Source organism: Sinocyclocheilus grahami, unplaced genomic scaffold (assembly GCF_001515645.1).
Source record: "Sinocyclocheilus grahami isolate Dianchi unplaced genomic scaffold, SAMN03320097.WGS_v1.1 scaffold244.1, whole genome shotgun sequence".
NCBI classification, from domain to species: domain Eukaryota; kingdom Metazoa; phylum Chordata; class Actinopteri; order Cypriniformes; family Cyprinidae; genus Sinocyclocheilus; species Sinocyclocheilus grahami.
The window spans coordinates 944,113-966,383 of record NW_015505423.1 but is presented as its reverse complement, the minus strand read 5'-3'; the positions used below and the strand labels follow the sequence as shown (position 1 = coordinate 966,383).

Sequence of the window (22,271 nt, the reverse complement as noted above, 5' to 3'; positions counted from 1 at the left end):
GCGGTACTTTGATGTCATACACCGATCATTCTGCGCAGCGCCGATGCATCTCGAACAAGCCTATTGAAACGCCACTGGTAATGCATTCTGGGAAATTATGCATTTGTTATATATAAATAAATAACATACATATATTTGTATAATATGTCTGTGTGTACATAGTGTTGTTATAAGTTTGTTTAGGCTACTTTGCATTCTTCCACCTTTTTTGTTTTTTGTTTTGCTGAGATGATATATCCCACTTATAAGATGCTGTTGTTATGTGAGATAACCATCAATTTGAAAAGCATTCATTGATAACTGGAGCTACTGAAGCAATGTGGCAGTCAATCCACATGCATTTATTTTAAATGAGTTCCTCAAGGTGACTTTTGTGAGGAATCTTAGTCAGGCGTGTTATTGGTTCAGCAATCTTGGCAATGTCACTATTGTGCCTCTTTGCTTTGAGCTCTCTTTATGAATGTTTCTGAAAATGTCACTGTGCATATGTGTACTTCATTTGTTCTCTGATAACTCCATAAACATATTTCGACTAGAAGATTCCAAACGCTTGTGCTCTAATGTTACTAAATGTAGTTATGTAAATCATGTAGCTCTTAAAACGTTTGTATAATCATGAGTCTTGAGGCGATGTGGGGGTTTATTAATTGATTACAGTTCTGTGGTCACTGGTAATTAACCAGAAAGTAAATGTCATTAAAATGTAAATTCATTACTTAGGTTTTATTTAATCCTCATAGGCTTTATTTATCTTTGGAGCTTTTGATTGAAGATTAAGGCTCCTATAATACTATAATAAACGTGTCAGTTTTAATGGCAGCTTTGTTTGCTATTCTACGAGTCTACTGTACCACCCTCACTACTTTGGATCTTTGGATAATTTTTCACATCTGTTACAAGACTTTCAAGGTCATGTAAGTCAATTGAAAATGAACTCCACCAACCTAAACTTGATACAAAATCAGGATAAAAAGTAGAGGAGATAGAGCACCTAATGAAAATTGCTTATGACCTTTCTAAGTGCATCTGTGGTTGAAGACAGGGCCATATGAGCTGCCCTCAATGAGACCACAATGACCCATTAGCTTCCAAAATTAAAGAGGGGAGATTAAGATGTCTCACGTTGTTTTACTTCTTAAGTAGGCCTTTTTTCTGAGATTCATTGTTCTCCCCTTCTGACAATTTTTTAGTCTATTGAAGGACTAATTTTTTATTTACCAGAAATAATGCATCATCTCTTCTCTTGCACTACTGTACACTGAAAAAATTATTTTCTTAATCAGTATTATTGTCTTGTTTTCAATTTAAATGGCTGACATTAATCTAGTGATAAAATTGTACATCCTTATGGAAATATGATAATATTTTGTAATTATCAATTAAATCTGATTAATTTTCAAATTGTGTGTCGTAAATTAACATCTCAGGGAAATGTTATGGGGTTTCAAACCAAAATATGACTTCCTGTTATGAAACAGGATATTGATTTCATACATGTCCACTGTAGAGGACGCCAGGACTAAAAGCATGTTAATTATGCATTTTGGGAGATACAAGAAATGAATAGGAAATAAATTACATATATCAATATTGCATATTAGATATTATTATGAAAATCTGGCCAATTATTACTCCCATTATTACACTTCTTTTTTCAAAATGCTGTCCAAACAGCACATTAATATGCAAATGAGGTAGATACAAGAAATGAATAGGAAATAAATTACATATATCAATATTGCATAATATTAGATATTATGAAAATCTGGCCAATTATTACTCCCATTATTACACTTCTTTTTTCAAAATGCTGTCCAAACAGCACATTAATATGCAAATGAGGTACAGTGTATAGATAGCATTGTGTTTAGCATATACCAGTTTATGGAAATTTTACACACATATTGCATAAAGTAAAAAGGTCTATAAAAACATTTTGTTGAGAATCATCCTTATACAAAGTTTGGTATAAAAAAAATCCTGAAACCTAAAAATTGATTGGTGATTTGTAAAACAAATCCCATTGTTTTTGCCTTTTTATGTCTATTCATGTAATTTTATTTTTTTTTAGAAAAACCGAGTCCTGGTGTCCTCTACAGAGGACGTAGCATAACATATGAATAAAATATAATTTTTAAAAAGTGTTATTTTTCCATTTTTTGCTTATGCTCTAAACAATGTAATGACATGAAAAAATACTAAATTCACAAAGCTTTTTTTTCTGGTTCTCAGGAGGATATATATCTTAAAAGCAATGTTTTATAATGTAAAAAAAAAGTCAAATATGAATAAAATAAATTATCAAATAAAACGATAAATAAAACAAAAACTGTTGAAGTAGTTTTTACAAAAACATTCTATTTCAGTCTTTCTACTTCAGAATTTCATGTTTAATTATTTAATGTTACTTCATGCTGTTTCTTTTAATTAATTGCGAAATTCACCAGCAAATTTTGAGTGGAAATTATTTCTACACCTTTTTCCAGTGTACTTGAGAGGCCAAAAAAATATTAAAAGAGAATGAAATTATTATTATTATTATTATTATTATCATAATTTATTCCATCTGCAGTAGGGCTGCACAGTAAAGCCGGTTCTGTAATCAGCGGTAAATCTGCATCACTGTTACGGGGCTGACGAGACGTGAGATTTGGCTATGGCAAGGGCTCCGTAAGGTAGCTATCTCTAGGAGAGTGATAAACGCTGAAACAATACTCGGCAGCGGGAAGGGATCAGAGTGAGTGTTAAATAGTGAGGGAGTGATATGAAACAGCTGGGTGCAATCAGTGTAAACAGGTGTGTGCAATTCGTGCTGAGTGCAATCAGTGCAATGCATGATGGGAAATGTAGTCCGGGGTGCTATGCAACAGTTTGTGTAGTGCGAGAGTCAATGAAATGGAAAGTTCATGGACCGGATTCGTGACAATCACGTGCATGCTTTCACATGGAGCAGCATTTACTACACAGAGCCGTTGTTCACCGACAAGCTGCGCTAAACCACGATCATATATGAACATCATGCAGCCCTAATTATCATCATATTTTGTTGAAAGATTTGCTTAAATGACAGTAACGTGAGAAAATAGATGTAAGGTATATTCTATTCTATAAAGTCTTATGCAATTTTACTCACATAATTTTGTCTCATTTTATTTTTTTCCCTGAAAACAGACAACAAATATGATCAATAACAATGTTTATATTTATCCTCATTCAAACCACAGAACTAAACTTTAGCCATCTTTATAACCTTCTTATATTATTATTTTTATTATATTATAATATATATGTTTTTATAATATAATGTAATCTATTCTCTATATATACCAGCGGTGGCGAACTCCGGTCCTGGAGAGCCGCAGCCCTGCAGAGTTCAGCTCCAACCCTAATTAAAACTCACCTGCCTGTAGCTTTCTAGTAACCCTTCAGACCTTGATTAGCTTGTTCAGGTGTGTTTGATTAGGGTTGAAGCAAAACTCTGCAGGGCTGCGGCTCTCCAGGACCGACGTTTGCCACCCCTGATATATACTATCCTAGTACTTAAATTAAATTCTGTACAGAAGCATTACTTTAGTTGTCCCCTTTGGATCAATTGCAAATGCTTGCATTCTTATCCGTGAGTTTATGAATGTATCTCCTAAATGAATAAACATGAATGAAAATATTTTTAAATTAATTTTACCAAGTATAGTATGTGTGAGTCTTTGTGAATCAAACACTGAATAACTATATTATCAAAAGAAACCAAGAAGATTTGATGTGAGAGATTAATGACAGAGATGTGATACAGTTTTGTTTGATTTTTATTATTTTGTAGAATCGCACGTGGCACACAGAGTTAGGGTTGACAGTTCCTCGTCCTCTTTCTCAAAACTCTTCGTTGAAGTGTAAAACAATAACCCATCCTTTAATATTTCTTATGAAACACATCATTTAGAATTTTCTAGCTGATCTTGTGATAATATGTCAGAATATAGATTGCTTGAAATAAAATATTGCCACAAAAAATGATCCATGATATTCTTTCATCTCTTTGGGAAACCATTTAAAGCAGGTTTTTTTCTGTAGAAGGGGGAAACCGTGACCATAAAAGCCAGCTCAGATTTCTAATAAGACCTATTAGTACACATGGCTCATCAGATCAAACCGCTGTGGGTTAGTCTGTGGTTTCTGAGATGCTGTTGATATTACAGTAAACACTTTGTTATGGAATCGTGCTGCTAATGTTGAATGAAGGCTACAAGTTAATATACCTTCCGCTTCCTCCTCTTCCGGTGCTAGCAAATTAGTCATAAAACTCAAGGTTGACGTTATCCAATGGGCAGAGTCGTCCATGGCTTCACTCACCGCCTTCATGGGATCAGGGCTGATGTGCTGAATACCTCCTAAGAGCATGTTTTAGACAGGGCATCTTAAGACACATGTTTCCATACGCTCAACATACGTTCACTCACAGCCTTTTAAACCAGCTCTAACCTGTGAAAACCTCAAAACTATCACAGTTTTTTGACTCTCAATGTTCTACAGAACCACTTAAAAATCTTTATCTGTATATCATCCAGCTCAAAAGTAATTACTAACAAATTACACTATATGGCCAAAAGTATGTGAAGACTGAACGCTTTAACCATTTGTAGTTTCAAAATCATTGTTCACTTGTTGCTGTTGTTGTTTGAATTGGACATTATTACTTTTTCATACTGCTTACTAGCCTAGAAATAATGTAATTAATTGTTTTTTTTTTGTAATTTATTCTATAATAATGTGGTCATGTTTTCATGTTTTAACAGTAACCAAGTGCGTTTACTCCACCAGGACCTAAAAGTTTCCGTAAGTTCACCCGTGAATCACTTGAGGCCATCGAGAGCCGGATCGCTGAGGAGAATGCCAGGAAGTCCAAGGACAAGCAGGAGAGAAATAAAGACGATGAATGCAGAAGAAAACCCAACAGCGGCCTGGCGGTTGGGAAAAATCTGCCCTTCATATACGGAGACGTTCCCAGAGGACTGGTGTCCACACCACTGGAGGACCTGGACCAGTTCTACAGCAGTCAGGCAGTGAGTTTGGATTTATATTTCTCAATGAACCCATGAGAGTCCACAAAGGTACTGCGAGGGGTCCAAAGCATCACCCTAAAAAATCTGAGATTTAAAGTCTTATTTAGTCTTATTACAGATGTTTTTGAAATTTGAAACATGTAAAATAAAAAAATAATAAAATGTAATGTAATAAAAAGCTGTTTCATGGTCAATAATCAAATTTTCAGCAAATAATGTTTTCAAATGTAAATTCAGAAGAATCGGTCATATTCTCTGTTGTTGTTGTTGTGCATTTGTATTTATATATTTAATTATCTAAATATAATATTAATATAAATATAAAGGCGTAATACATTTATAATAATAATAATAATAATTATATTAAATATATATATATATATATATATATATATATATATAATTTTTAATGATGGTGTAAAAAGCTATTATTTGATTTCAGAGACAAGTTATCTTTATATTATCATTCTTCTTATAATATTAAATATTTTAGTAACAAAGTTTAGATCAGATCATCATTTCAGGAGTCCTTGCTATCAGAAAATCTGAAAGTCCTTATTTAAACAACTTGCTTGATTGTATGCTTTTCTAGTAATTTTGTAGCTGCAATAGCCAAAGCATTTCATTAGAAGCAGGTGTTCATATACTTTTGGCCATGTTCTGTGTGCTGCTTTTATTTTCAGATTATCAGTGTGCTATCGATCCTGATTGACATCTTCAGGAAGACAAGCTAATGATTGCAGTGGAAAATTCAGCAGCGAAAAGGACTCCACATCCACAGAAAAAAGCTAAGTGCATGTATATTTGCATATGCAGCTACAAATATAAATGCCAAGTCAGGAAAACTTGTTTTCATTTAAGGAGATTTTTGGATTTTCCTGCTTTCCACTGCCCATTGACAGGAATACTCCTGTTTCACACATCGTCATGCAGTGCCTGTCTGGCTGCAGTTATCAGCAGGCGAACAGCATGACCCGAGTCAAAGCCATTTTACCAGAAGTCATTATGCAAGGGTGACGTGACAGCATGCACAGACTCCAGACTCCTCAGACCTCCATTATAGCCTCTAAACACCCTCATGTTTACTACCCCTGTTAGAATATATTAGTATTTGATTATAGAATATTCTGGCGGCCAGCTACTATAATTTGTAGTAGTTATACAATTCTCAAGAATGTGTTAAAATCAGCTTGTTAAGTTACATTAGATGTGCAGTAAAGCTATTTTAGTTTCAAAACGTAAATCTAAAAAGCCTATTAGGTTGATATTGCTTGATTATAATTCATTATGTTAGTTGTTGAAGTTTGTGATTTCTTTATATTACATTATAAATGTATATATATATTAAGAAAAAAAATCAATATAATTTGTTTTTCAATAAATAATTAGGTTTTAAAAACCTGTCTTCCATTGACCAGGCAAACAGATCTCACACCACTGATTGCAATGTTTTTCTGCAGAATCGACATGTGAATAACTTATTTTCTTCAAATTAAATTGGGAAACGAGTCAATATTTTAGGGCAAATGAAAATTGCACACATCACATTTATAGAGCTACAAAAACATTCACCTTGACATTGTAGAGGGGTTATTTCTCTTAAGAATGCTGCTTGAAGATGTCGTTCAGGATGACTGAATTAAATTTACAGTTAATTTTTTTTCTAGTCACATTTTTAATACCTTACAATGACCTTGGTTTAGTCATTTAAATAACCACTTCAAATTTGTTGCCTACCAAGACCACTACTGTATGTGTAAGATATAAGATGGCTTGCCTCTAAGGCTGCCTGCTTCCTTTAATGTTTTCCTGACACGGTGTGGCTGAGGTCCTGTAAGGATGAGAGACACAGAAGCAGAGGTGTGGGATAATAACTCACACATACAGTAATGTATACACACACTTTCACTGGGTTGTCCTCACTGAACACGCTCAAAAGACTGTAGGCAAGATAATCAGGGTAATGTAGCCACCATTATAAATAAAACACAATCACAATTATGGCACAAAATCACAGTGAAGGTGTGAAAAGAGACATATCATGTTGTCATCCATGTCACGGTGATGTGAAAATGAAACCGCAAACATTAACATTTTGCAAAAAAAATAAACAGGTACAAGGGGCAGTATACATATATAGTGTGTATGTGTTACATAAGTCACTGTATTGTGGTCTCTTTTTTTAGAGCATTTACTGGTTCATAGCAAATTGAATTGTCACACTCTCTTTTTTTCTCACGTCTGCTTCTGGCTGCATTGAAATTCAAGCCTCATAACGTAATTGTGACATCTCCTTTACATAGAAATGCTAATGCAATACTGATGAATTCAGTGACATTTGTTTGATTAACTTTTTAACCTATTTTATGGAAATTCAGTATTGCCCTCTAAGCTCTCACACTCAAAACTGACAACATTTTAAATTTTTGGGTGCTTGAGTATGGCGTGTAAACTCACAGGAAAGGAAAATTACAAATGAGATTTCTTTAATATCTCTAGACAGCAATAAGAATAAAATGAGAGCAAATGGAAACTTTTGCTTATGTCTTCTGCTTCTCATTTATTTCTGATTAGAGGAAGACCCTATAATCTCACATGAGAACCCTCTAGATTTCTCAGCGGTGTCTCAAGCTGATCAGATTGGTCAACAAACCAAAATTAGCAAAAAAGACCAATAATCTAACATGCAATATAACCCCAATAATTATGTGTTTCTGTATCATATTTGTTTCCATTTTTATTTCTCCCACCAAGACAAAATGTAAGATAAAGTTGATATCTATAACAGATAATTCCAATAAATCTTCTGAGCTATAAAATATATCTGAACCATGGACAATTTTCTCTGGACAATGCTGCTGAACCATTGAAATCAATATGAGATACACAAAGCCATACAGATGAATGCTTAAGTAAAGATACAGTGAGCTCAAACTGAATAATTGTCTTTGTTTTAACCATATCTTGAGGACAAAGTGCAGAGAGTTCAGAGCACAAATGTGCTGGTTTCAATCTTATCTATGATATAGCAATATGCCTGCTCCTTGTATAAATGCAGAAATCGTTTTCTTAATCTGGATTCTTTCTTTCTTTCTTTCTTTCTTACAGATCTTCTTTATGCACCAAGAGCTTGTAACACTCCAAAGAGAAAGGAAAACTTGAAATCGCATCATATGACCCCTTTAAAACCTCAATGAATTTTGTTAGATTTATGCATGCAATATATTAATGCTATATATTAATAATTTGCAAATTGGGCATGAAAAATAATGGAAAAGAAGACTGAAAATTCTTATCAAGAAAATGTTTTTTTTATTTTGTGAAAAAAAAAAATCTAAATCCTCTAAAGCCAAAACATATAGAGGAACATATAGGATTGGCTTTTTATTTTGGGTTGTCATTGGTGGTAAACATCGATTTCTGATAATATTCTGCATATTTTAAACACTAGCTTTGCAGTTTGTCATGGCTATGATATGCTGACTGGGGTTTTGCCAAGTAGGACATGCTCCTGAATTAAAAATAGATAGGTTGATCGTAATGTTACTCCATGACCAACAAGAAATATGAAAGAACATGGCCTACTTGGCAAAATCAAAGAAAGCAGTATAATAGACAAATATTAGGTTTGGTTCTATTCATTACAGCTACCAATATTTTGTATGAGATTTGTTTAAATTTTAAGAATGTTCTGAGGAACTCTGATGCAGTTGCTTGGAAAGTGAATGCTGTTTGTGTACCACTTATGTTGATCTAAGTTGTTCTTAGAATTATAGAGTTGCATAGACCAGTTATGTGACTGAGGCTCCAGGGCAAAAAGAGGACACTAGACTATTCCACATCTTAGAAACACAGGCATGAGGGGAATGATTCTCAAAAGAATCTCAGTCACACCACTGCTTAACTTTTATAAAGAATATCTCTTTGGATTTGAGACTTTAGTCTTTGCAACTTTACAGATCTTCTTTATGCACCAAGAGCTTGTAACACTCCAAAGAGAAAGGAAAACTTGAAATCGCATCATATGACCCCTTTAAAACCTCAATGAAGTTTGTTAGATTTATGCATGCAATATATTAATGCTATATATTAATAATTTGCCAATTGGGCATGAAAAATAATGGAAAAGAAGACTGAAAATTCTTATCAAGAAAATGTTTTTTTTATTTTGTGAAAAAAAAAATCTAAATCCTCTAAAGCCAAAACATATAGAGGAACATATAGGATTGGCTTTTTATTTTGGGTTGTCATTGGTGGTAAACATCGATTTCTGATAATATTCTGCATATTTTAAACACTAGCTTTGCAGTTTGTCATGGCTATGATATGCTGACTGGGGTTTTGCCAAGTAGGACATGCTCCTGAATTAAAAATAGATAGGTTGATCGTAATGTTACTCCATGACCAACAAGAAATATGAAAGAACATGGCCTACTTGGCAAAATCACAGAAAGCAGTATAATAGACAAATATTAGGTTTGGTTCTATTCATTACAGCTACCAATATTTTGTATGAGATTTGTTTAAATTTTAAGAATGTTCTGAGGAACTCTGATGCAGTTGCTTGGAAAGTGAAGCTGTTTGTGTACCACTTATTGTTGATCTAAGTTGTTCTTAGAATTATAGAGTTGCATAGACCAGTTATGTGACTGAGGCTCCAGGGCAAAAAGAGGACACTAGACTATTCCACATCTTAGAAACACAGGCATGAGGGGAATGATTCTCAAAAGAATCTCAGTCACACCACTGGGGAACACAGTGGTCTTTGAATCTTGTCTTGAAAGTGAGTGAAGCTTCACCCTTCACTTTCGCTGCACAGTCCTCTGAGCTCTACTCCTCTTTTCATGACCACAGCTTTCCAACAGTAAAGTGAACTCGAAAAGTTTGTTACCAGCCATGAAGTATTTGTGTATTATACTGTATGTTCACACAAAGTGTTGATTTTTAATACATTTTTAATTATACATAATTTCCTGTTATCTGTGGCAGTGTCCGTTTAATCCTGATATGTCTTATACCTTTTAAAATTATTTATCGCCATCACAATATTCTTGCCATTCAATGTAATTGGTGGAAGTACATGTTCTCTTATGAATGTTTTTGTTTTTTGCAGACTGGTGGCTCTCAACTGGTGGGACTTCTGGTGCAAATTGGACAGAAAACATGAAAATGTTGCCTGACATCCCTTAATCCTAAACAAAACCAAAAAAAAACATTGATAATAGAAAAGACTAAAAGAAATATTAATTAATTGTTTGTTTTTATGGATATTTCTGTTTACTTTTTTAGACAGGTTTAGTACTGTGCTGGTTCATCATGTACATTATAACATTTGTGTTCTGAAGCAAAACCAGTTGAGAACCACTCTTATAGACCACCTGAAGACAAATGGTAAAGACTCTGTAAATGCAAGGCTGTGTTAAGACGAACCAAAGCGCCAACTTCCTCCACATGATTCCGCATCGCATAGCCCATTTCTCCAGGCTTATCTGTGCTTTGAGACGGAAATTAAAGTATATATTCCTTCTCCTGAAAAGAAAGTGAGAAATCTGCAACATATAATACTTCATTAATATTCTACAGGTGAAATATCATTGTTTTGCTCAATGCATTTAATGAAAAAAAAAAAATCGAATCAACCTTTCCCACCAAGAGAGATGACAAAGACTTCTTAATGAAGAACACCCACCCACACACAGACACACACACTCACACTCACACACATTCAATCAAATCTTTTCCTGTTGGTTCATGTAAAAAAAAAAAGCAAATAGTGAAACCTGCCTTTTTTTTATTTATTTTTTTACTTTTTTAATATGCACTGTTAACTGTTGTGAACTATGCTCAAAACAGGAGATCATACTCTCTGCCAGTGGTTTAGATACATTCTGTCAAAACCAGTCTGACTTTCTTATTTTTGCCTATGAAGTAAATGTATCTTGTTTTATAGGTTGTTTAAATATTACTAATGGAAAGCAAAAATTCTGATTAAGATTATATTTCTCTATATACTGCAAAAACAAAACATTCATGTCACAGTTGTGCATTGTCTTATACAGTACAAGCACTCCATATGAGATTTGGCTTTTTATGAAGATGATTGAAGTAAATGTAAAACCCGATCAGATGTCTGAAATCTGAAGCAATCACTTTTTTATTACCATAAAGCACTGTGCGATCGGCTTTCAAAGTGAACTTAGTCCCACAATTCACTTTGCCATTACAATAAAGTCAAAGGTGTAGTGTCGTATAACACACTGTATGGAATGCATGACAGTCTAGAGGAAGTGATGTTGTGTTCATGACAGATTACATGGTTCAGTAAATTTGCATGTCCGAATGAATGTTTGAGATGAGAGTGACAGTTGCTCCCTGTTTGCAGGCAGGAAAACATACAAGCGCACACACAAAAACTGGCATTAGCACTGAACTGCAGGCAGAGAGTCTTTACCAGGTGGTAAACAGGGGTCGTCACAGTATAATGTATGGGCTTTTTATTGGATGGCAACAGGATGACACGTGGTGATGGACAGGGTGGAAAAATGAGGGAAACTTATTAGAAATAAGTAAATGTAAATGTGACACCTAATGTGGGGCGGTGCAGTCATGTAGTTAACTACATGACATGGAAGTCTAATATTTCCTTTCTGAAGTATTTTCAAAAATGGGTTAATGTGTTTGTGTTCTAGAGCTTGTGATGGAATGAATTGTAAATGAGATGTGATCTCAATGACAGTGATAGATCCATTTAACAATGACAATTTTATTAAACAGTTGGAAGGAGTTCAAAATTGTCATTATGAAACTACTGAGTCACACTGAGGAACAAATAACTGCAACTTCAAGCAATGCAGGGCCAAAAACAGTCATTCTAACATCTTCCTGGCATCAACAATGGATTCTAATGTATCATCAGGTGGTAATACAAGGTAAAACCGTGTCCTATAAGGACTTTTCTCTGACTCCATGTGAATGCAGTGGTGGCTGATAGCAGCCCGGCCAACAGGACACCCTATTTATCCATGTCACTGTCAATGCTATCAGGAACCAGTCAATATCCCTCCCGCCTGCTCTTAGAAGCCTCACAAGTTTGCCCTGTGGCACTGCTGATAAACTTCCAGCAAGAAAACAAGCTTGGTGCTTTATCACATCGTAAAGATTCGTCCATGCATCCAATTACTCCTCATCTGAGTCATGTTTTACTTTAAGCCGAGAGTTAATAAATAATATAAAGACCACAATCAGGTTGCCTATGTAAAAATTGACTGCTGCGCCTAAGCTACAATCTCTTCAGGACAACTGTACCAAAATAACTCTCCATTGAAGGGAATTACACCAAGATAAGAGAGCTGGACCTACCTTCAAGATCCTTGCTGTCGAGCAGGTCAAACATAATGAGGGCCACTGCTGACCAGGTTACAACGAGAGCCAGCACGAGGATCCAGGCCACAGGGGAGCTGAATGTGGTGTGAAGGTCATCCGTTAAGGTGCGTTTGGATGAACGTGTGGGATGTGTGCTCACGTCATTCTTGAGCTCGACTATGGTAGTCGTGGTGGAGGACCGTGCTGTTAAGACAGACGGAGGTTTGGAAATGTATAAATGCAAACAAGACAGGTGTTAAACCACAAGAAACCATTCTACATGGTTTCAAACTGGTTCAAGCTGGTTATTTATGCTAAATATCTGGTCCAGTTTCATTCAGTAGTAGTCACAGGTGGAGTTGACATCTTAGTTGTGTTAGAGCTTAGACGGTTAGAGTTTTAACCAATATCAAATCAGGTACAATGAACACTTAGAAATAGAAATTATGTCAGTTCCTCTATACGTTTTGGCTTTATTTGATCAAAATATTCATCATACAAAATGATTGTGTCACTTCAGAGGACCTGCAATATACAACTCATGGATTAATTTCATACTATATTTGTTCTTCTTGGAGTTTGACAGTTTTGGGCCTGATTGGCTTTCATAATAGTGACAAAAACAGATGAACATGTTCAAAATATCTATTTTGTGTTCCAGAAAAGAACGAAAATCATACAAGTCAGTAAATGAGGGTGAGTAAATGCTAAGAAATTTTTGTGTGAACTACTCAAATGATTCAGATGATTGGCTACTATTAACTCCCTTATAAGGCATCTTCTGATGATAGTTTACAAACAGTTTATTTTGTCTGCGTAGAGCATCTACAGACAAAACAAAGAGTATTTTGTCTGCACACTCTAAACAGCAAGTCATTTATGTTTTATAAATGAGCCGCATTGGCTGCAACTTCAATTTCTATAGTTGTTTGCACTAATTTCTGTACTTTTTAATACATGGGATGGAAACGACACCTTGTTTTCTAATATTTTTGGCAATAGTATGATTTTTTTTTTTACATGCATTTTGTATGGAAACAGCTTTTGATTCTCAGTGCTATTCAACGAATCTGTCTATTGTATGCACATTAAATTGGAAGGTGTCTAGTTCTGTCACATTGCTCACTCTTAGTGCAGACAGGACAAAAGAGTTATAAAGACAAAGACAGCTAGACAGCAGATGAATGTTTGCTTTTTAACTTTATCAGTGCATTGCCTGGCAGAGAGATTGAATTGAACTTGTTGTCTGTAGATAGGGCACACATCTGAAATAGCAATGCTTCATTCATGGATTAATTTCATACTATATTTGTTCTTCTTGGAGTTTGACAGTTTTGGGCCTGATTGGCTTTCATAATAGTGACAAAAACAGATGAACATGTTCAAAATATCTATTTTGTGTTCCAGAAAAGAACGAAAATCATACAAGTCAGTAAATGAGGGTGAGTAAATGCTAAGAAATTTTTGTGTGAACTACTCAAATGATTCAGATGATTGGCTACTATTAACTCCCTTATAAGGCATCTTCTGATGATAGTTTACAAACAGTTTATTTTGTCTGCGTAGAGCATCTACAGACAAAACAAAGAGTATTTTGTCTGCACACTCTAAACAGCAAGTCATTTATGTTTTATAAATGAGCCGCATTGGCTGCAACTTCAATTTCTATAGTTGTTTGCACTAATTTCTGTACTTTTTAATACATGGGATGGAAACGACACCTTGTTTTCTAATATTTTTGGCAATAGTATGATTTTTTTTTTTACATGCATTTTGTATGGAAACAGCTTTTGATTCTCAGTGCTATTCAACGAATCTGTCTATTGTATGCACATTAAATTGGAAGGTGTCTAGTTCTGTCACATTGCTCACTCTTAGTGCAGACAGGACAAAAGAGTTATAAAGACAAAGACAGCTAGACAGCAGATGAATGTTTGCTTTTTAACTTTATCAGTGCATTGCCTGGCAGAGAGATTGAATTGAACTTGTTGTCTGTAGATAGGGCACACATCTGAAATAGCAATGCTTCATCATTAAAAATCTCCAAGGCCACAAGAGGAATGCTGGCAGTGTGTCATCTGTTGACCGGAGCCCCTTTAAAAGCCTCTTTTCTAAATTGATATAAATTCTTGCGGCAGCTAGAGAGTCCAAACATACGGCACATGTAACCTTTATAATATGCGCATCTGCGTTTACTAGACCCCTTTATTAATCTTTGCCAATATTGTTGACTTAAGTCATTGTAAATGATTGATTCTTGCACAAACCGCTTTGATTGTGTTTACAGAAATGTATTTGTGGATGATCCATTGTGAATCTTAGGCAAGATCAGGGCAGTGGTTCTTATTTATGTTGGCCCTTTTGTTCAGAGAACCACTGTTTTCTGCTACCTCTACTCTAGGCTCACAGATGATGATGTGTTCCTGTGGGGGGGGGTTTGATACACGTCACACACCAGAAGTGTTAGCTAAGACCACCTGTTGCAGCTCTTCACATGGTCCCTGTTGTCAAATATAGGATTAGACGTCCAATCCAAATGCTGACTCAGGAATCTTTCAGTAGATGGTTTGGAGTTTTGCTGCATCTTTCTATGTGTTATCATGACTTTGCCCTTGCAGATTGTCTACAAGCTTCAGTATCTGATCGTACACAAACATAAGATCGCAGATAGTGTACACAGAAGGCTTAGGAGAAATCTTTCCATGGCAACACGGTGCACAAATGCCACTTCAACTCTTGCTGCGTTGTAAACCGAAAGCAGTGGAAGGTGGCCCAAGAAATTACATTTTCCTCATTGCTTATTTTAATATAAGACCTTGTCCTCCTCAGATCAGTGTATGGACATCCATGGCAACTAATCCCAGGTTAGTAAGTGAGAGCTGTTGATACAATGAAGTCAGTACAAAAAACACTCTGCAACGCTATTCCCTCAAGTGTCACTTTAAATATGATTTATTCAGGCTGATCTGAGAGACTTTTCACAGTTTAATCAGAATGTCAAATTTACTTTTAAGTCTTTGCAACATTAAGCCATTTCACGCAAGACTGGGGCTCATTTGTGCAGGCCCTTGACATCAATAATTGGCTTTTTTTGGAAACTCTATCTCAAGTCACTGATAATGACTTTAAAAAGGTTTAAAACTTTTTAAACATTTCTTTTTTGGTTTGGGAACTGACAGGGTTTCAGTGTCTTGGGAAAACCTTTGAGAGTACCGCGCTTCTAAATCTAGGAGTTAAATGACATCAACTATCAATGAAAATGTTCTGCAGAGACACTGAAACCTTAAGCTTTCAATGGGGACTGAAGCTTTTCAGGAGCTACAAAAGTGGTCCACATGACTTACTGTAAATTTATTCCAAGTTTTTAAAAAGCATACGATAACTTTGTGAAACTGATAAACTTGACATGTGCCATTCTTGAGAGAAATAGTGAAAGTTGATTTGTATATGAATCACTCTTTTGAATCAAATCTTTTCAGTGAGTGATGTATTCATGATTTAAGCTAGTCCAAGCTTAAACCAAAACCATTGACTCAGTGATCTCATTGCAGTGATTTCAGAAGAATGTACAACTTGCATTGACCTCTTTTATGGTGCATTTGTGTCCTTTTTGAAGCTTCAATCACTGTCCATTGTAATTGCATGGTAAAACTAGTGACTAGTCTTTGTAACTTCTCCTTTTGTCTTCCACAGAAGAAATAAAGTCATATGGGTTAGGAATGGCATGAAGGTAAGTAAATTCATGAATTGTTTGAAATGTAAGTTAATTTAAATTTTTGGGTCAACTATTCCTTTAAATATATTTCCTCTCTAGCTGATTGAACTGTATTTCAGTTGATAATGCTACCTTAAAACCCTTAAAAATCTGCAACAACATTAGAGGCCTGCTTCAAAGGACTACAGATTCCCATAGAGCCATATGATATGGTGTATTTTTAGCTGCTTTCAACCACAAAATTCCCCTGCAAAGCAGATGGTTGCTGTCTAAGATACAGTTAACTTAAAGCGCTTGGCTGTGTGCTGTTAGTACCACAATTTACATTACATACATTAACATTTATTTGACTTACACCACCTTATTGTTAAATGCACTTAGAAATGTAACTGGAAAATTTAGTTGACAGTACCTTCCATCTCTCTCATGCACTAACAGGCTGAAAGCACAGAGTCAATTCCCCAGTCTGGAATAGTTTTCCAATCAAAAGCACCACAGTGTCTTTCTGTGCCTTTCCTGTTAGAGTCCCAATAAAACTTGCGCTTGGGCCAGGGCCCCCTACAAGGAAGGAAAAAAAAGAAAAAGTCACCTGTTGCTTAAAGTGGCATAGGAAAAAAAAACGATACACTTCCAGCTGAGGACCAAGTACCTGCAGGAAGGGAAAAAACAAGGCTAGGCTGTCAAAAGAGCAAATCAAGCCCTAGGATGTCCTTATGTTTGTTACCAGCCCATGATGTGTGTGGGTCAGGAAACATGGGAGAGAGGGGAGGACGAGTTTCAAGGTAACTTTATCTGTGACTGGACTGTGTGGTTTATTCTTAGATTCCCTGGCAGCAACGGCATTATGTTTTGCCTTTTTAGGCCAGGGGTGTTACCCTTGAAGTGGAGCCGGGCTGTCATCGGGTGAGTGTGTGGAAGGCAACCACTCACATGAAAACGCATCTTTGAAATGTGCATTTTGATCCATTTTAGCACAATTTGCTGTTAATTTGCATAATGAGATATTGCATGTTATACGTTAAAAGCATAACATACTGCATAAAGATTTCTTTAATGGAGATTTTTTTAGCTAAGACTGAGAAGCAGTAGTAAATGAATGCATGTAAGAAACAGAGCCTGTGGTAAACTCAGGTTAAGCTGTTTGTGGTGGCTGGTTAAATATTCATTCAAATCAAGCGAAAACTTTTTCATAAACCGTGCAAATGGAACATTTAGAAAGTTGACCTTTAAAGAGCAAATTGCATTTTATTCTTTCAGCTGTACCTTTCCCGTATTTCAGGGAATAGGGAAAAGCCTGAGATGTCAGAACAGAAGTGTGCTTTTAAGATTGAATGAAATTGCTTGACAAGCACAGGTTTCTTTCTTATGTTGAAAGAACCTATTGAAACAGGAAGTTGGGATGTCACTTATTTTTTTAAAATAGCCAATAGGCTTTAGTTGTGCCTAGCCTTTTTTTTTGTAGACAGCCATGCTCTTGCTTTGCTATTGCTAATATTTTATTGGACAAATCTTTGGATATAACCACAAGTGCTAGAAGAGTTATCTTTTTTTTTTCTGTTTTCGCCAAAAAATGTATATCTAGCTGCTAAAATACTTTTTCTCAACTTCTAGGAGTATAGTAGCATATAGATGACATTAAAGGTAACACATAGACTGTAAGCTACAATACTTAAAATCTGAGTTCAAATTTAATAGCCCACAATAGCATAGTTTATGGACTAAAAACAAAACAAAAACAAATAATAGTCAAAGCATTACTACGTTACCACTAAAATTTGACCTTTTCTCTTCTTCATTTTATTGGAAGACCCATATTCATGAAGACAAACTTGCTGTCAGAGCTTAGTATACAACAGAAGCTTTGCATTTCTCACTCACTCATCTGCATTGCTGTTGTAGTCAGTCAACCCTTTTGCAGGTCAAGATGAAACATGCAGTTCTGATGAAATCGGGTGCAATGAGGAGGAAAAATGACTGGCATTGTGGTGCGAATCACGGTTGTTTTTTCGTATGCACGTGTGTTTGTGTGTGCATGCGGAGCCCACGCTGGGAGAAGGTTGACACAGACACATTCTGTCCTGTTTAGTGTGCCGCTATGTCACCTCAGGGTTCAATCCTAGCTCATCGTCTCTGAACAGCTATCACATAAAAGACACTGTGATGACATCTATGACCTCCTTATCTCACAATAGCAGGGTTTTATATCAGCCGGATTTACATCTAAATGCTGCCTCTCTGAATAGCTTCTCAAGACCCTGAAATGAGACAAGGGGTCTGAATAAACTATCTGTATCTCTATCTATGGTGCAAAGGCGAGGAAAAAAAGCATTGTGTTTGAGACGGCTCAATCAGCAGTGCTCTGAACGTCATGCTAAAAGTGGAAGCTGGATAATTGCATTAAGTAAAACAACCAAGTGAAGATTAGAAAAAGATGTACAGAAATAAATCTAAGTTCAGTTGTTTTTAGGGAAGCGAATTGAGAATAATTTAACAGTTTTGGTTACCTCTTAACAATTCTAGTTTCTTCACTGTTTCATTAAGATTTAAGGAATAAATATTTTGGAAAGTTTGAGCTGTATGTTTTTGATTCACTAAAAAGAACATCCTCATAGAAGAAATTTGTTTGGAAATGGGACTACACTGGTTGTGCTATGTTTTTGATCCACTAAAAACCAGCAACTCATACCAGGTCATTCATTTGAAAATCGGACTACGCTGGTTGCGCTGTATATTTTTGATCCACTGAAAATGACTGACTTGTAGGAGTCATTCATTTGGAAAATTGGGCTCTACTAGCGATGTGTGTTTTAGATCCACTAAAAAAGAACCAACTCCTACACTCTAAAAAATGCTGGGTCAAAACAGCCCAATTGCTAGGTTTGTCCCTATTTTACCCTGCACTGGGTTGTATTTAACCCAGCATTTTTTAGAGTGTAGGAGTCACTTGTTTGGAAATTGGACTTCACTGGTTACATTGCATGTTTTTGAAACACCACTAAGAATATCATAATTGGACAATATAATTTGTGTTGTAAATTTCATAACAGTGTTATAGTCCCATTGAATAGGTAGTGCAGACAACATGTAATAGTCATTGAAGGAATGCAGGTGCAAGAATCATTCAGTTCTGGTGTTTTTGTATCATTGGAACCTGTTCTGAATAAGAATTTGTTTTCAACCCTAGGGGTTGTAAAATGTCTGTGCAAAATCAGCCGTCCATGCAGAACTGAAAACTGCTGAGGTACATAATGCAGTCCCAGCCAGTCAGAAGATCTTTGATGTAAAATGTGGAGCTGGATTTTGGACCAATTAGATTTTGTGGACGTGGCTACCTAGTGCGGTGCTGCAGATATAGAAACAAAAATTCTGATTTACTTAACAGATTTGTGTTCGGTAATATTTCGGGAATGTGTCAAAGGTAACACAGTATGAGTGATATAAGGCAGATAACTAGTCAACAGCCTATGCAGCTTACTGTGTTTCTTCGAAAAGCTTTACTAAACAAATGCAAATTTGTCTCAGTCTTTGGTCTGTGAAATACAAAAAATGAAAGCAACATAAAAATAAATAAAAGGAGAAGCATAAAATAGCTAATGTGTCTATAATGATGAAAAATCCTGCAAAGTAGCCAAAGTCTTTCAATCCATGAATGATTTTAAAGAACTAATTTAGATAAAGAAGAGCCATACAAATACGGTTTATGGAAAGAGAAAGCAATAAACCAGCAGGTTGTGAAATAAAAATGTGATGCATAAACTTGTCTATAAAAACAAAATATTCACTTTTATAGCATTCCCTGTTTGACAACCAAGGATTTTACAGTTTGCAGTTGTCAGAAACAACAACACACTATCTTCAAATCATTTAATTTCATTTAGTATGTAAAACTACTGTTACTAACCTGGCATGATACAGATTTGGGCCGCTTCATTGGGAAATAATCCTTCAGAACAAGCAGAAACTTAAAGAAGTGTTCCTCTCCCTAATAGACATCAGGCTTTGTTCCTTCTCACATGGTGAGATCTGTAGCTGTTGGTGAGAGGAAGCAGACCCAGCAGTAAAGGATCGGACAAAACTGCATCTTAATGGGTAATTTAAAAGAACTGCTGATGAAGTCATTAATACTTAAAGACAGTCTGTCTGGAGTGCAATAGCAAGCAGCGCTAAATGACCGTAATGGGAGGAGAGGTCAGGCCCTGATTCAAATGCTTTTGGAGAACAGGAATTTGAGGGGGAAAAATAGCAAAAATAGGCCTAATGGGCTTTGTCATTGTATTTCACAGGGAGGGGTGTTATGGATGTTATGAGTGCATCAAACCCCTGTTATGCCATGCCAAACCTAATCATAATTTAGTCCTGTCAGCTCTAACCGGCCATCTGGATGCTCGCCATACTAGACAGAGCCGTAAACAAGGAAGAAAATAGGTAACACAGAGCAAACTGAGCCTCTGGTTTAATGGGAGTATTGATGGGATCGTACTGTATGAATAAGGATCGCTTTATTTGTGTGGGGTGGGGTTTGAAGCCTCCTTATAGAGCCGTTCATAGTCCTAAAAGCTGGAGGAGAATGGATTTTTAGCATAGCAGTTTTCAGTTTAGTATGTAAAATAGGTATGTGGTTAACGTTACTTGAAGAGACTTTAACATTATATTTTTAAATTACACCCAGTCACACCTGTTGTGTTTTCCAAAAAACAGATGCTACATACACAATGCTCAGTACATTCAAAAAAAATAAATAAATTTATAGTTTCATTCATAGTGTTACAGAGGAAGCCTGACAAAAAGTATGTTTCTACAAAAATATTAAGCAACACAACTATTTTCAACATAATATAAGAAATTAATAATAAGAAGTGTTTCTTGAGCACCAAATCAGCATATTAGAATGATTTCTGAAGGATCACGTGAAGACAGCTTTGCTATCACAGGTTCAGTTTTGCTATCACAGGAATAAATTACATTTTAAAATATATATAAACATTTTTTTTTTAAATTGTAATAAGTTTTCACAATATTGCTGTTTTTACTGTGTTTTTGTAAATTTTTTGTATTTCAGAGATTGGCAGACGTGGAGACGATGAACTCTTGTTGTGTGGGAAGAGCTGTGTTAACGTACTTTAAAATAACATTTGGGTGATATATAATGACATTCTTCAACACAGTGGGCTTCTGGATAAGCCTGACTGTCTCCTTGGAATTTTTTTTTTGTTGACCTTTTAAAAAACATTACATTGAATTTGTTTTCTTGAATACTAACAGTAGTTGAAAAGTAAACAAAATTTAGGCCTTTATGAAGTTTTAATTCATGTGCGTATTATATTTAACTGGGCTACTTATGAAAAATGAAAATGGTGTTTTAGATTTTTTTCATGAATGAGATAATATACAGATATACACTGAACAAAATTATAAACACAACACTTTTGTTTTTGGCCCCATTTTTCATGTGCTGAACTCAAAGATCTAAGACATTTTCTATGTACAAAAAAGGCCTATTTCTCTCAAATATTGTTCACAAATCTGTCTAAATCTGTGTTAGTGAGCACTTCTCCTTTACTGAGATAATCCATCCACCTCACAGGTGTGGCATATCAGGATGCTGATTAGACAGCATGACTATAGCACAGGTGTGCCTCAGGCTGGCCACAATAAAAGGCCACTCTAAAATTTGCAGTTTTACTGTATTGGGGGGACCGAAAATCAGTCAGTATCTGGTGTGACCACCATTTGCCTCACGCAGTGCAACACATCTCCTTCGCATAGATTAACCTGATCAACTTGATTGTGGCGTGTGTGAATGTTGGTCCACTCCTCTTCAATGGCTGTTTGAAGTTGCTGGATATTGGCAGGAACTGGAACACGCTGTCGTATACGCCGATCCAGAGCATCCCAAACATGCTCAATGGGTGACATGTCCGGTGAGTATGCTGGCCATGCAAGAACTGGGATGTTTTCAGCTTCCAGGAATTGTGTACAGATCCTTGCAACATGGGGCCGTGCATTATCATGCTGCAACATGAGGTGATGGTCGAGGATGAATGGCACAACAATGGGCCTCAGGATCTCGTCACGGTATCTCTGTGCATTCAAAATGACATCAATAAAATGCACCTGTGTTCATTGTCCATAACATA

General features: G+C 35.8%; 1 protein-coding gene and 1 long non-coding RNA gene across 3 annotated transcripts in view; one reads left to right on the top strand and one right to left on the bottom strand.

Annotated features, from left to right (window-relative positions):
* LOC107598080 (triadin-like) overlaps window positions 1-16,882 on the bottom strand; it is a 38,090-nt gene extending 21,208 nt beyond the window's left edge. The window contains exons 1-4 of the mRNA XM_016289346.1: window positions 16,547-16,882; window positions 12,417-12,623; window positions 6,835-6,888; window positions 4,254-4,385 (exon numbers count right to left, since the gene is read on the bottom strand). Of these exons, the coding sequence (XP_016144832.1) occupies window positions 4,254-4,385; window positions 6,835-6,888; window positions 12,417-12,623; window positions 16,547-16,562 (409 nt within the window). The 5' untranslated portion in view covers window positions 16,563-16,882. The remainder of the gene's footprint in view (window positions 1-4,253; window positions 4,386-6,834; window positions 6,889-12,416; window positions 12,624-16,546) is intronic.
* The window catches only part of LOC107598081 (uncharacterized), a 17,516-nt gene continuing 10,482 nt past the window's right edge, over window positions 15,238-22,271 (top strand). The window contains exons 1-3 of one of the 2 annotated variants that reach the window (XR_001610521.1): window positions 15,238-15,283; window positions 16,113-16,149; window positions 16,996-17,037. This is a non-coding gene — a long non-coding RNA (uncharacterized lncRNA). Of the gene's footprint in view, window positions 15,284-16,112; window positions 16,150-16,857; window positions 16,917-16,995; window positions 17,038-22,271 lie in introns of those variants that run through there. The other variant, XR_001610520.1, reaches the window with a different exon arrangement.